This window comes from Gorilla gorilla, chromosome 12 (genome assembly GCF_029281585.2).
Source record: "Gorilla gorilla gorilla isolate KB3781 chromosome 12, NHGRI_mGorGor1-v2.1_pri, whole genome shotgun sequence".
NCBI lineage: Eukaryota > Metazoa > Chordata > Mammalia > Primates > Hominidae > Gorilla > Gorilla gorilla.
In genome coordinates, this window is record NC_073236.2 from 138,907,772 (window position 1) to 138,923,917 (window position 16,146).

Below are 16,146 nucleotides of genomic sequence, written 5' to 3' on the forward strand. Positions count from 1 at the left end.
TGGTGATGAGAAGAATATTCTATTGTGGTTGGGTGGAAAGTTGTTTAGAGGTCCATCAGATCCATTTTGTCCAGTACTAAATTCAGGTCCTCAATGTCTTTGTTAATTTTCTGCCTCAATGATCTAATACTATCAGTGGAGTGTTGAAGTCTTCCATTATTATTGTGTGGGAATCTAACTCTCTTTGTAGGTATCTAATGAAAAAAATGCTCGATTGCTGATCATTAGAGAAATGCAAAAAAAAATCACAATGAGATACCATCTCACACCAGTCAGAATGGCTACTATTAAAAACTCACAAAATAACAGATGCTGGTGAGGTTGCAGAGAAAAGAGAACACTTATACCCTGTTGGTGGAAGTGTAAATTAGTTCAACCATTGTGGAAGGCAGTGTGGTGATTCCTCAAAGATCGAAAAACAGAACTACCATTTGACCCAGCCATTGCATTACTGGGTATATACCCAAAGAAATATAAATCATTCTATTATAAAGACACATGCATGCATATGTTCAATGCAGCACTATTCACAATAACAAAGACATGGAATCAACCAAATACTCATCAGTGGTAGACCGGATAAAGAAAATGTTGCACATATACACTACGGAATACTATGCAGCCATAAAAAAGAATGAGATCAAGTTTTTTTGTAGGAATATGGATGGAGCTGGAGGCCATTATTCCAAGCAAACTAACCCAAGAACAGAAGGCCACTTATAAGTGGGAGCTAAATGATGAGAACACATGAACACAAAGACACTGGGCCCACTTGAAGGTGGAGGGTAAGAGGAGGGAGAAGATCAGAAAAAAAAAAAGCTACTGGATACTGGTTTAATACCTGGGTGACAAAAAATCTGTACAACAAACCCCTGTGACATGAATTTACCCATCTACAAACCTGCACGTGTACCTCTAAACATAAAAGTTAAAAATATATTTTTAAAAAGAAAGAGAAATAAAAAACAAGAAAGAAGAAAATAATATTTCAAGTTTTATGAAATCACTATATTTAACACATTCATTTAAAAAAATCAATTTCTGGTGGGGTTAGGAAGAAACTGGAAACACTCATGTGTTATTGCAGGGAGCACAGGCTGGACCAGTAACTAAGCCAAACAATCTTGAGTTACTTTGTGAAAATGCCTGTGAGTGTATCCTACAACACAGTAATCTCAATCTTGGGTATGAGAAGCCTGTCCACAGGTCCACAGGGAACTTCTACTCCAAGGTCAATCCAGACCTCCACAAGAGCAAGACAGCAGACTGGCAAAAATTGTTGGCCGCAACTTTTTCAGGACTCCAAAAGTTGATCAAAGGCTAGCAGTGATCAGAGGAGATTTTACTAAGCAAAGTATCTGAACGCTGGGAAGAGTAAGCTTCATGATATTTTAACATACCCTGTTTCCATCCCCGTCTCCACAGCTCTGCAGCAGCCTTCAACACCAGCAGCCTCACAGCTGTAGTAACTGTGCCACAGGCAATGTAGCAGCCCTTGAAGAAGGGAAGAAGGGACAGGCATTTGTGGAGTTTCTCCAAAAGTCCCATCTCCAAAAAACTGTCAGAATTGGATCTGACCAGCAGCCCCCTGGAAGGCTCTACTCTCTGGACTTGTCTTTGTTGATCTGACTCAGAGCTTCCTCTGCAGGACAACACCCTCCCAGGGCATCTGTCAAAAGCAGTCAGTGGCCACTGTTTAGCATCACAATTGCCTGAGGCTACAGTACCAACTGGGATGCTGTTTGCTCTAAATCTCATGTTGAGGTGTCATCTCCAACGTTGGAGATGGAACCTGGCGGAGGCAACTGGATCATGGGTGCATATTTCTCATAAGTGGTTCAGTGCCATCCTCTTGGTGCTGTTCTTGCAATAGTGAGTGAGTCCTCTCAAGATCTGACTGTTTAAAAGTGTGTGACATCTCTCCCCTCTCTCACTTCCATTCCCACCATGTGACATGACTGCCCCAGCTTTGCATTCTGCCGCGATTGGAAGATTCCTGAGCCTTCCCCAGAATCTAGGCAGATGTCAGTGCCATGCTCACACAACTATAGAACTGTGAGCCAAATAAACCTCTTTTCTCAGCTATTTCTTTATAGTGACACAAGAATGATCTAACACAGTGACCAAGGGTAGATACACCCTTGATGTATCTACCAATGAGGTACATTGAATACACCAAGGGTGTATCTACCAATGAGGTAGATACAAAGTAACTACCTCAAATTGTTTAAGAGCATTTGCAAACAACCCACAGATAATATACTTAATGGTGAAAACTACATGTTGTCCTTAATTCAGAAACATGAGGAAACTGGCCAATTCTTGGCATGATTCTTATTTTACTTTTGCAGACATCTTGGGCATAAAGGATATCTTATCATTATGTGAATTTAAATGTATCAAATAAGTTAGGGAACAATTGAAAGCGTCCCAATTACCCGTTACCTGAGTTCCCTTGCCTATACCTGTTTATATTTTTGGGCTATCTAAAATTTGGGCTTATTCATTTATCTTGTAGATTTGCTACAGATTCCTGATATATGTGTGTGTGTGTGTGTGCGTGTGTGTGTGTAATTTCATTATCATTTTTAGACTTTAGGAACATTTTGTAATCTGTCATTTCTCGGTTACATTTACTCACTGTGTGTTTCACTGTACAGTGTAATCTGGCCTACTTATTTGGCTATTGCGGTTTTGCTTAAGAAGTTCTTGGTCATATCAATCATGAGACGCCATGCTCCTGTGTCCCATCCCGTGGTCCTGCTGCTGCGTTGTTCCGTTGTTAGGACCCTGCCTGCCCTTGTTTCACTTTGGTGTTGATGACGCTTCATTTCAGGTCACCCTTCCACCTGTCACAAGCAATGCTGTCAGTAGCTACTTTTATTTAATAATTACTTTAATTATATATAATTCACATACTATACAGCCCACCATTTTTAAATTTAAAATTCAGATTTTTACTGTATTCACAGAGTTGTGCAACCATCACTGCTAATTTTAGAACATTTCCATTACCCCAGAAACAAACCCTGTGCCCATTAGCAGTCAGTCCCAATTTCCCATCGCTAGGAAATGCAAATCTACTTTCAGTCTCTGTGGATTGACCTATGCAGGATATTTCACATGAATGGGATCACACAACATGAAATCTTTTCCATCTGGCTTCTCTCTCTTCGAATATTTTCAAGTTTCATCTGTGTTGTAGCATGTATCAGTACTTCAATACTACATAGAAATGTGAAACAAATTATCTGGGCATGGTGGGACATGCCTGTAATCCCAGTTACTCAGGAGGCTGAGGCAGGAGAATTACTTGAACCCTGGAAGCGGAGGTTGCAGTGAGCCAAGATCACACCACTGCACTCCAGCCTGGGCAACGGAGTGAGACTTCATCTCAAAAAAACAAAAACATATATATATATATATATAACAATGACCTATATATACAAATAGCCAAACACATAAAAATTTAAAACTGCTGAGTGAAAACCATGAGAAACCATATGAGACTATAAGTCTATTCATTTCAATTAAAATAAAGCACATCGTAGGAAGCTACAATTAGAATGTGCCCATCTGACACTCTGAGGACTGTTCCCTGAGAAGGGAGGAAATGGGAGCATGAACAGAAAACACCAGAGAAGAACCCTGCACAGACCAGTGACAGACCTGTCTCCAACCGTGTAACTCAACAACTCAACCCTCTGCATGTAAAGTCCACTCAACAAAAACAAAACCAAGGATCTCCAGCAATCAGGTGGCTGCTTTTACATTTGCTGCCTAAAGTACACATTTCAAAATATGTTAAATTTCACACTGTTTCATGCAATATTGGAGCCTGCAAATTCACTAATTTGGGATTCCTCTCAGAACCTCTTTGCTTTCATAGACTCTGCCATACAAGACTGGAACAGAAGTATTTATTGGTGTTTTTACTTAAGAACCTGTCTAACTAGCTAACTACCACTTGCTTAAAGAATAATCTCTACAACATGTTGGTATCTTCGAATTTCACAACTGCAGCTTAAAAGAGTTCATAAAAGTGGAAATCAGTGAATCTGGGGTCACACGAATAGTCATCGGTGCACGTGGCTCTTCTGCAGCAGAACCATGGATTTCTTCCTTTGTCAACAGGAAAAAAGGAAATCAGTAAGTGCATAGTTTTATGGTACACTTGAGAAAGTTCCAGAAGGTGAATACAATGTAATACACATAACATGTTGCCAACATATTTTTACTTATTTTGAAATAATTGTAGATTTTTGAGAAGTTGGAAAAGGAGTGTACAGCAGTGCTCAGTACCCTTCACCAGGCCTCTGACAGGAACACCTAACCTACTGTATGCAGGTTTATGACTGAGAAAAGGCCATGACTGACATGGCCAAAGTATAATGCTGACCATCAAATGCTCACTGGTGCACGTGTGGACAGCTCGGTGTTGTTTAATCACAGCTGCACATGTGAGCGGCCTCCAATAAGTACATCTTGTTGTGTGTTTGTACCATCCATGCGTCATCATAGGCCAAGTGTCTCTGTGTGTCCCTTGCCCTTTTTTTAATTGAATTGTGTCTGACCACAGCAACATCTGAAATTAAGATCATGTGGCCCAGGGATCAAGTGGCTCCCACAATTTCCTCTGAAATCCTCCTTTCTAAGCACGAAGCATGTCTCTAACACACGCACTGCACCAGGCACAGTGGAAGGCGGCATGACTGCACAGCTCAAGAAGTTCAGCATCAAATACAGCCAGTGACACAGGAAAATGCAAACAGCTAAAGCAACAATCAGTGCATGCAATGAGAGCTACAAGTTATTTATTATCAATGTACAAAAGAAGGAAAGGTCACTTCCGAAGCGGCAAGGAAGCATCCCTAAGACAACCTGCAGCCACTCAAGGTTTAGATAGAAGAGACGAAGGAGGCAGCATGCAGGGAAAGGGAATGGCTGCTGAGTCACTCTGCATCAACAGCTTCTATTTAGTGAGAGTGTAAAACACTGGAAATGATACAGGAACATAAGATGTGAAAGGTAAGATGATGCCTAACAGGGAAAAGCCAGAGTACTTGACTAGAAAGAGGTCAGGTGTGAGTTACTTGGGCTGCCATTGTAGGTTTATGACTGAGAAAAGGTCACCACTGAAGGTTCTGGAAAGGTGACTCTTGCCAGTGACATGCATCAAGGTCTAAGAAGAGTCAGGGCTGACTTAGCAGAGGATGAGATGCACAGGAGCACTGAGGGGGCACCACAATGAGTGCACCTTGGCGGCGACAGCAGCTTAAGTCTGGAAGGAATGAGATGGGACCAGAACGTGTAAGGTCATGCTCTCACGCATGGTCTCAGGGTGTAACACCAGAACTATGGAGGATTCATGTGTCAACTGATCAGGACAACACTGCTGATTAGTGGAAACTTCTACAATGACCAAATTCCATTTCTTAATTTCCTTCAAAAAGGAATTATTCAAGCATAACCAAGAGCATAACCAAGGGGGTCTTATTATTCTTAGATACTATTATTCAATAATGCAATAAACCAAAACCTGACACTGTGAATTTATTTAGACATGTTATAGCTTGTTTAATCAAGTGTCAAGTATATTTCTTGTACCACTGCAATATATTTTCCTGGCCTCCCTCACCTGCAAAGAAAATCAGTCTTTTTTGTGTTAATTACCACCTCCTCTTAGTCATTTGAAAATTGTAAATCAAACTAGCCTCCTATAGTTAGCTGAGACTTTTGGTAACGTACCAATTCTAAGTTGAAACACAAAAGTAAATATGAATTATTTATAGAAATAAACTGGGGTTTTCGATATATGATTTCGGGAGATAAAGGTAAGCAGGCTGGGGTGGCTGGAAAGCCCGGAAATGCGGGGACCTGCTGTCCAGGCCACCGGAGCCCCTCCTGATCCTGCCTGAAGCCACACTCCAGCCTGGACAGAAGGTGCATGCCTCCACATTTCCCAAGAGCCAGTGGCAGGGCTTTTGCTCTTGGAGATGAACATGGGATAGCACATTACTAAAAACTCTAGACTCTAGAACTGGCCTGATCCTATTAAAAAGTAGATACAAATTCATTGTAAAAGCATGTAATATAGCACAAAAATGCACACAAACGGAACAGTACCCATCCTGCTTAGAAGCGCAGGGTGAGAAGAATCCCTGGCTTTCATGCAAATGTGATTAGTATTTAAAAAAAAAAAAAAAAGGAGGTTGCCTGGAAAACAGATGCAGAGGCAGAGAGGACCAGGAAGGTGTTGGAGTTCTAACTACTCAGTGTTGTAAGACCCAGAGTCTTTTTGAGTAAAGCATAAGGAAAGATAGATCCACATGAAGGGACAGCAGAGGGTTTCTGGACCTTTCAAAGAAGAGAAAGCTGAGAAGGTTTGGACGTTTTACGTGACTGACACCAGGCCTCCCGTCTAGAGGGAAATGAGCCTGACCCAAGGAAGGAAGCTTCTCACCAGCATTCAGAACCAGCTGTGGGGATTTTAAACACTACAGATGTCCATTCAGGCACTACCCTATCATGATATCTGCAGTCAGTGAATACCCAGGTATTTCTAAAGGTTCAGTAAGCATAGGATGTGCAGCCAGAGCTTAGTGTCTGTGGGTCAGACGCACCTTCAATGATGCACCTGCTGACCTCTTTACTCAACAGAGATGCATGAGTTACCTGCTGGGTAGTGTCTGTGGGTCAGACGCACCTTCAGTGATGCACCTGCTTATCTCTTTACTCAACAGAAATGCACGAGTTACTTGCTGGGTAGTGTCTGTGGGTCAGACCCACCTTCAATGATGCACCTGCTTATCTCTTTACTCAACAGAGATACACGAGTTACTTGCTGGGTAGTGTCTGTGGGTCAGACCCACCTTCAATGATGCACCTGCTTATCTCTTTACTCAACAGAGATGCATGAGTTACTTGCTGGGTAGTGTCTGTGGGTCAGACGCACCTTCAGTGATGCACCTGCTTATCTCTTTACTCAACAGAGATGCATGAGTTACTTGCTGGAACCAGGAAGCACTGTGGGCCCGGGAGCATCTCCAGGAAACAAGCAGACGAGATCCCTGTTCTCTCCAGGGTGCAGGCAGTGAGCAGATGTAGGGGAGAGGTGTTTTTAGCGTGTGCAAGAAGCACATGGAAAAGAGTCACGGGACACAGAGAACTAAATGCAGCAGCAAGAGCGGCCAGGATGGAGGGGCTCCCAGCATCACACAAGGGAGCAAGGGTAGCACGATGGAGGCTGAGCCAAGTTACTGTGGAAGAACCACTCTGTCTGCTATGCAGATACTAAGCCAAGGAGTGTAGACAGTAAATCAGCAAGGCTGCTGTGCAGACACTAAGTCAGGAGAGAAGGAGGCCAAGGGCAGGGGGAGGCCACAGGCAAAAGGAGGAGGCAAAGAGCAGGAAGAGGAAGGGCAGGCCAAGGGCAGGAGGGGGCTCCTGCATTCACCCAGTGAGACAGGATGGCACTCAGACCATTTGCCATGGGAGACAGAGGTGGAATCGGGGTATTTTTAAAAGGCAGAGCAAGTGGGTTATTCCGAGCGTTGTTTCCTGAGCTCCGTTCCATGTACAAGGCTACTCGGGAGAATGAGACATGCTGGGTGAGTGCAGGGTTGTCAACAATTTCATGCCTAGGAAAACACGAAGAGCCATCCATGAATATTTAATCTCAAAACTCTAGCCCATACAATGATATCTCCCTCACTTTTTTTTCCTGGCAGTTTTATTTATTTGTGTTTTTGGATGTTGGCAAATGACATCTTATAATTTCCTAAAACTATTGTCAGAGGGCTAAGTCCCTGTACTGGTAACTCTAATGAGTTCTTTATGCACTGAATAGCAGATTCTGAATTAATGCCAAAAACTGCATAAAATTTGGAAGGAGGAGAACAAGTCCTCTCCCCTGCGTGTTCTTCAGTGTTCACACTAAGTGCTGGAGAGGAACGCCAATTGAGAGTCTGATTAATAATCCTGAATTACCATAAAACAATGCTAGAGTGGGGTTCAATTAAAAGACACGTGTCTGCATCTGGTGTTGGAGCACTGGGAAAAACAACAACAACAAACTTTTCAAAATTATCCAGTAACGAACAAAGCTGCTTGCTTTTCCAGAAACTGACTAACAATTCATATTAAAATTACTCATTACATTTGGACTGGTTTAAAAGAATGCATTTTAACTTCTATAAACATGTAACAAAACAAAACAAAATGCCAAATTAGATTGTAATGCTGACTTAAAACTCCTGGGCTTAACAACTAGTTCAGCAAGTCAATTATTCCTGCAGAGCCCAAATTTTCAAATCTCTCAAATGCGGTTGACCAGTCTCAGGGTCTCTGAATGAATGAATGAATGATGCTGTCTATGTTAGGCAAAGGCCCCCCACAAAAATATCCACATCTGCAGAGCCTGTGAATGTCACATAGCAGGGGGACATTGCAGATGAGACTCAGGCTTGTGAGATGGGGGTCATCCCGGATGACCCAGAGGGCCCAGTGTCATCACAGGGGCCTCCATAAGGCAGAGAGGGGACAGGAGGGCCAGGGTCACTGTGAGATTTGGAGACGCTGCACCGCTGGCTGTGAAGATGATGTGAAGATGGAGGACGTAGCCAGGAGCCAAGGCGCACAGGCAGTCTCTAGAATCCAGAGGAAACAGATTGCCCTCCAGAATTTCCAGGAAGAACACAGTCCTGCCGATACCTTGATTTTAGCCTAGTGCAACCCATTTTAGACTTCCTTCCTTCAGAACTAAAAATATTAAGTTTGTGCTCTGCAGTAAAAAACAGCAGCCATGGGAAGCGAATCCCCCATGCTCTTCTCATCATAGGAATTCTAGAAGTGCCGCACAGGTCCACAGCCATCTCCTGCATGCAGAAGTCCCTGTGTGGCTGCCCTGCCTGGATTCCATGCACCCATATCCCCTGCCACCCTCACCCCATCCTGGGCTGTGTTTACCAACCGAGCCCTTGTTCTATTCCATGAGTCTCTTGAAGTTGCTCCCAGCTGGGATGGCATGCTTCTTCCTGCTCAAGCACTACTCAGACCCTGCATTACTCATCATCCCTAGGGGAAAACACTGAGGCAAGAACTTGGATCTACTCTTTATGTTAAGCTCTACAACATCCCTTCAGTGTTCTGGTGGGGAACACAGTTTGATTTTGGCAGTGTAAGTGGGGGCATTTCATATATTGATCTTTTAGATAAGTTATCTAATCCATGTAGAGTGTATGTAGCAGATCTTGACAATATTTCAAAATAACTTTATATCCTGCCATTTATTTCATTATCCCATAGATTGCACTAACAAGTAATCATATTGTAAGTATTAGTTTCTGCTTTTTGTTTATTTCTTGGTAGAGTACACAATGTGGACCTGTATTACCTATGTCACCTCCGTGCCACCTTGCTTGACAATGTTTTGACATTTGCTAGTGTAAGTCACTGCTTTATTACTTTATTTTTCAAAGAGCCTTGGGTATTAATTCTCATCTTTTCATTATTGCAGGTAAATTTCAGAATCAATATTTTCATTAAAAATAGTCTTGGGTGGGCACGGTGGCTCATGCCTGTAATCCCAGCATTTTGGAGGGTGAGGTGGGAGAATCGCTTGAGCCCAGGAGTTGAAGAACAGCCTGAGCAACATAGTGAGACCACACCTCTACAAACAATTTTAAAAAATAATTGTCCAAGTGTGGTGGCGTAAGCCTGTGGTCCCAGCTACTCAGGAAGCCGAAGCAGGAGGACTGCTTGAGCCCAGGTGGCCAAGGCTACAGTGAGCCATGATCATGCCACTGCACTCCAGCCTGGGCAACAGATGGAGACCCTGTCTAAAAAAACTTAGTCTTCATGTTTTTATTAGAATATATTTAAAGTGTAATTTCACTTATAGAAAAAATAAATAACCTCTATCACATCACATCATGTATGGCTTAGTCAAGTTTTATATTTATTTAAATATTTGTTTTCTTCATATTGGTCCCTCACTCTTAGTATTACGATTTTTCAAATAAATATATTTTTCTGCTTCATTTTCAATCTGTGGCCCACGGATTGAATCTGGGAGGCCCCTGTGGTGCCACGAAGCTTCCCTGGCAGGCACCATCCATTCCATACCCATGTCTACCGCAGCCACTTCCCCTCCACGAGGGCAGGACTGTTGTTGCCACAGAATCACAAATAAATATCACCATCTCACACTGCACAGAAAGGTTTGCCAACCCCTGTTCTAGATGAGTTATTACTGGTGTAAAGCACACACCAGTTTTTCCACATTGTCAGTGGATACTCCATGTAATGTTGCTCATCCGTGGAAAGCTTTCAGGTGTGCTGTCTTCAGTCCCAGTCAAGGACAAGGAGGTCCAAGAGCAGCCTGCAGCCGGACCTGGTGGAAGCAGACATCAACGGCACACACACAACTCTCCTTGCAGACTGCCAAGGTTCTGGATCCACTTGACATTGAGCCTAAGGCTGTCTAAATGTCCCCAGACTACGCGGGGTGCAGATGTGCTGACAGTGGCACAGCGACGGAGCCAGGGCTGGGCAACGCGAGTGTCCTTGCAAGGGCTGACCAGGCAGGTCTGAGTGGGCCCACAAAGGCAAGAATTGACACTGTCCACAACATAAAAATGTTCGACGATGAAACCATAAATAAAAATAATAATAATAACCTATTACCCATTTAAGTATAAAACTTATGTTCCTCCATGTTAACAAAATAAGTCAGGCCTTTTATCTCTGTGATGGAAAATAAAGACAACATCAACTATTTGCACATTCTGACTGCAGAAAATTTAAATAAAAATAGATTTACCACCATCCAGCCTCCAACACAGCACCAACTCAGCCCAATGTCATGGCCACTCACCTCACACTACAGGAGAAAACACAATCTTGGAGCCACATCCTTCTACTGCTGCCAAGAGAAGGAGATGGCCCAAGAGTAAAGTGACCGTCCAGGCCAGGCTGGGGGGTGATTACTCAAATCCCTCATTTCAAACAGGATAAATAACATGGGCCCAGACTAATTCTCTCCTCAAGACACGGGCCAGAAAATAAAATTTAAAAAAAAAACAAAAAAAAAACCTATGTGAATATCTACTGATAGTGGGTTAAATGTAAAGTCAAAAAGGATTTATTTCTGAACCACATTAAAAAATCCTCTTTCCTGGTTTCTCCCACTTGTAGCAGCTCAGAGGCTTGTGTGTGCCTGGGAGACTCTCATTTGCTGCCAGTCTCACATCCTCCTACCCTGGCCAACTGGCTGAAGCCATTTATCTCCTTTATCTTCTCTTGTTTCTTAAAGTAAATCTTAACTCTCCAGACGACAGTCCCTAGGCCTTGTTTCTCAAGGTCTATGGATTTATATTTGCTATCAAGATGCTACAATGTTAACTGCAGCTTCTCAGCTACACAAGGAGATTCTCATGGAAGGGGGAAAGAAGAAATGACAGAAGGAAAATTCACTATTTAGCACTGACCCATTTTGATTATCACCAATCCCAATGCAATCCCTTATTAATAAAAAATGTACCTGCGCACTTGCCATGTACTAGGCAAGTATCCACAAAAACTCGGGGGCTTCACAAGGATACAGGAATACTCGAGGATACAGGGACTCAGAGGAACACAGGGAATCAGAAACTCGGAATCACAGGAACTCAGGGATTCAGGAGAACTCAGGGACTGACGGGAATGCAAGGACTCCGGGAACTCAGGGACTCAGGGGAACTCAGGGACTCACGGGAACTCAGGGACTCAGGGGAACTCAGATTCACGGCAGTGCAGGGGCTCACGAGAACGCAGAGGCTCCCGAGAACGCAGGTCCTCACGGGAATGCAGGGATTCACGGGAACGCAGAGGCTCACGGGAACACAGGCGGTTCACGTGAGCGCAAGGATTCACGGGAACACAGGGGCTCACAAAAACAAAGGAATTTATGGGAACAAAGGGATTCATGGGAACGCAGGGACTCACAGGAAATCAGGGACTTGCAAGAACCTAGGGATTCACAGGAGCGCAGGATTTCCTTTCCTTCGGATAAATGCCCAGTAATGGGAACACTGGGTCAATTCATAGTTTTCAGTTCACCTCTGTGCTCTATTCATAACTTTATGAGGAAACTCCATACTCTTCTCCACAGTGGCTGTACTAGTTCACGTGTAACTAGTGTATTAAAATTTTGAAAATGTATCATGGACACATAGAATAAGTAATTTAGCATGATAGGATTATTAGGAGCTTGTGTTTTCACTAAAGAAAAAAAGCACATAAAACAAAATTCAAGCCAGGTGTGGTGGCTCACACTTTTAATTGCAGCACTTTGGGAGGCCAAGGCAGGAGGATGACTTGAGGCCAGGAGTTTCAGACCAGCCTGAGCAAAAAAGTGAGACCCCCGTCTTTACAAAAATTAATAATAATAATAAATCCGGGCATGGTGGTGCATTCCTATAGTCCCAGCTACTCAGGAGGCTGGGGTGGGAGGATTGCTTGAGCCAGGAGGTGCCAGGAGGTGGAGGCTGCAATGAGTTATGATCATAGTGCTGCACTTCAGTCTGGATGACACAGAAAGACTCTGGCCCTAAAGCAAACGAAAAAAAAAAAAGAAAATTCCTAGAAGTCAAGGCAAAAAATAAGTTATATCAAATTTGAGTAAAATATTAAAAAATATATTTAAACAAAATTTTAAAATATATTTGCTTGATGTGTCCAGAAAATGTCCCTGCAAGCTTTTGGTTTCTAAATACCCTGTTAAAATGATGGATTTTAAAAAGCAATCTATCTCCTTGGAAAATGGGGCATGCCATTTCTGGATTCAGCAAAGTATTATGAGAGCGTGCCTGAGATATTTTTTATTATCAAACAAAAGGAGCTACTGATCAACAGACTTTTATGGGTGCAGGTCAACAAGATACGGAAACCAGCTTGAACCTCCTACTAATCACATTTGGGTCTATTTAACTGTCAAAGATAGTAGCTACCGTAACTGACTGTAGTGCACCGTGTATATGTAATAATACTCAAAAAATTATAGAGAAAGCAAGTGAGAGGAAGAGACAAACATGCCTTGATTGCCCCCACTGGAAGAGATCAAAACACGATTCCTTACTGTGAAAATTGGCGATTCAAGAGAGAATTAATCATTCACCTTTCATTTTAAGAGGAACCGCAGTGTCTCTATAGTTGATGAGGAAAAGCTATTCTTCTTTGGAGAAAGGTCATTAAAAATGTAATACAAAAATCACCATTTTTCCAGGTTCAATGAAATAATTGACTCAGAAGGATCATCATTAAATGCTAAAGCTATTAAGCAAAACTTGTTGGTAGGATATTTTCATGCTGTCCAACAGTTACTATTGGCAAAAAATATATATATACATATGGTTAAAAACAGAGAAGTCTGTGAGTTACTCTCTTAAGTGAAAAACTCAGCTCATGAATAATGGGACTTCCTGGTGTGGCAGACAGTTTGACATGTTTGAGGTTAAAATTCCTGAATTTTGCAAATGATTTTTAATAATCAGCAAAAACAAAACACAAAGATAAATATATTAAAATATTAGTAATTGAATATGGATGAGGAGTATATTATTAGACTATTCTTCCAACTTCTCTGTGTTTTAAAAAAAAATTCCTACAAATTTGGAGAAGTGCAGGAATGAGTACACAGACCCAGCACAATCAGATCCCATTTGGACAGTGCAGATGCTGAGTGGGTTTTCAGAACAGCTCTTTGGTAAAAAGAAGTCCTTCTGCAGATGTCCCTCTGAGGCTCCACCGTGGCCTGCCTGCTGATGGTTGTAAGTGGTTCCCTCACTCACCATCTGGCCAGTCCAGGGGCCAGAAGTGGGAGGAAAGGCATTCATGCTGGAGCCAGGGGAGCTGGGCCCAAGCCCAGATGCCTGGGCCCTTAGGAAGTGGCCCTGCCATTCACCCGCTGGGCATCGCCCTGGAGTCCTCCACCATCCACCCCACGTCTATGAAGGCTGGAAGAGCATGCACGTATGTGTATAAAATGGGATTTTATTCATCATCAGCTTGTGTACTTGAAATGCACCATTGTTAATATCAGAAGAGATTCATGCCTGAATGGCTATTGGGAATAACTGTCAGTGGCCCATGGTGTTTCTGTGTTGTTGTTGTTTTTCTTTGAGATGGAGTCTCGCTCTGTCCCCCAAGCTGGAGTGCAGTGGCACGATCTCGGCTCACTGCAACCTCTGCCTCCGGAGTTCAAGCAATTCTCCTACCTCAGCTTCCCAAGTAGCTGGGATTACAGGTGCCCGCCACCACATCCGGCTAATTTTTCTTTTTTTTGTAGAGATGGGGTTTCACCACGTTGGCCACACTAGTCTCCCGACCTCAGGTGATCCACCTGCCTCGGCCTCCCAAAGTGCTGGGATTACAGACCTGAGCCACCACGCCTGGCCTCTGTGTTGATGTTAATACCAGGTCGCCCACCTCGCATGAGCCTCCTAGCACTGTGGTTATCCCTCAGCTAAAACTGCCTAATCCTGCAGCATAATTACCAGTGGAACTATCATTAACTTAGAGAATGTCTGTAGAGTTTCAACAGCCTGCTGTGACATAGTTTTTCAATGAATTTCCATTTCCTTTCTTTCCAGAAGAGTGTGCAATCTCCAAAGCTTGGAGCCACTTTGACCCTGCCCTCCTTGCCATTTCTTCCCTTGGATACCACACCTGGTCACTCCCTCCACATTTCCAGCACACCCACGGCCTCTTCCCACAACACTCACTCAGATTCACAAAACCATCTTCTAAACAGCTCCAGTGTGTCCCCTTCCCACTCAACCCTGCACAACATTGCCACGTGAATCAAGAAACACCAGTTTAGAATCACTAGTCCCTCTCTTGCTCCAAACACACTCACTGATGGATTAAAATGAAAACTTCTTAGCACATTCTCCAAGACCCTCCAAGACTCACAGACATGATATCTGGCCTGTCTGATTTCAACCTCATCGCCCATCATATGAAGTTGAGCCAAAGGGGGCTGTTTGATGCACAATACACACCATGACGTCCCTCCATCAGTGCTCTGCAGCCCAGCTCGGAATGCCTGTCCACAACTCACACCCTCCACAGCTGCCCCCCTAACAGCACCTGCTCGAAGAGCTGATGCCAGGTCCTTCTAGTAAAACATGCAGCGCTGTCAGCACTGTAGATAGAGCTCTGCATGCGTGTTGTATTCTCATCAAGTGGGAAACCTGTCAGGACAGGAGGAGGACAATGGGCATCTCTTCACACCCTGGAAACTACCAGCATCCCAGGCCCAGCAGCACTCAGAAAACACCTGCTGGGAGCCAACCCTGCTGAGAGCCAATAGGGGCTGTAACGTGATGGCCCATTAAGTGAAAGCATGTTGTGCTCAGGCCTTTGCCAACATTTTACAAAAAATCAAGCAATCTTTTCATTTTATTTTATTTTTTTTTTTTTTGCCAGCCACTTGAGCATGCATTGGCTTTGCATTTCATTCATGCCGTGAATATTTCCCTGCAGAGCACACCTGACCCAGGTGAGAAGTTCATGCCCTGGGTCTAAACAGCTCTCATTCCTACTCCTTCCTCCTTTCCCAAACTTTCTCACTGATGTTTCGCCAGGTCTGACAGCTGCCCCAACCCTGCCCACCATGCACTCTCCCCTCCCTGACTGCACAGCCTCCGCCTACCCAGTCGGCTGTGGGCACCAAGGCCCCATCTTTTGCCACAAATAAGTGAACACTAAAGCAGGGATTCCTGGAGCGCCCACCATGGTCTCAGGGGTGGGCACCAGATTTCGAGGGCATCTTTCAGAAGCAGCAGCTCATGCCGATTGTGGCCAGTAAATGAAGACACCCTCTGACCACCAGCAACATGCATTCAGCTCCCCAGGGCTGCTTGTCTCCTCACTACTTTCTGCAAGATGGTGTTTCCCTTGCTTTGATGCACTGAACAGAACGTAAGAGCTACTTCAGCAATCAGCCAGCCTTAATGGAATTTTTAAAATAACTGTGAATTAATCATTTTCAAATTTTACCCCTACCAGTAAAAAGTGGGAGTCAATAGAGGCTCGTTACCATACTACAACATACATATTTTGCTAACTAACTCCATGACCAACAAATATCTTTACATTTCTTAT

General features: G+C 43.5%; 1 protein-coding gene across 8 annotated transcripts in view; it reads right to left on the reverse strand.

Moving 5' to 3' along the window:
* The window catches only part of SNTG2 (syntrophin gamma 2), a 388,440-nt gene that overhangs the window by 307,928 nt on the left and 64,366 nt on the right, over positions 1-16,146 (reverse strand). Inside the window, exon 1 of one of the 8 annotated variants that reach the window (XM_055378682.2) lies at positions 11,543-12,595. The exons of the other annotated variants lie outside the window; for them this stretch is intronic. Within the exon in view, the coding sequence (XP_055234657.2) occupies positions 11,543-11,557 (15 nt within the window). The 5' untranslated portion in view covers positions 11,558-12,595. Of the gene's footprint in view, positions 1-11,542; positions 12,596-16,146 lie in introns of those variants that run through there. 8 annotated transcript variants of the gene reach the window in all.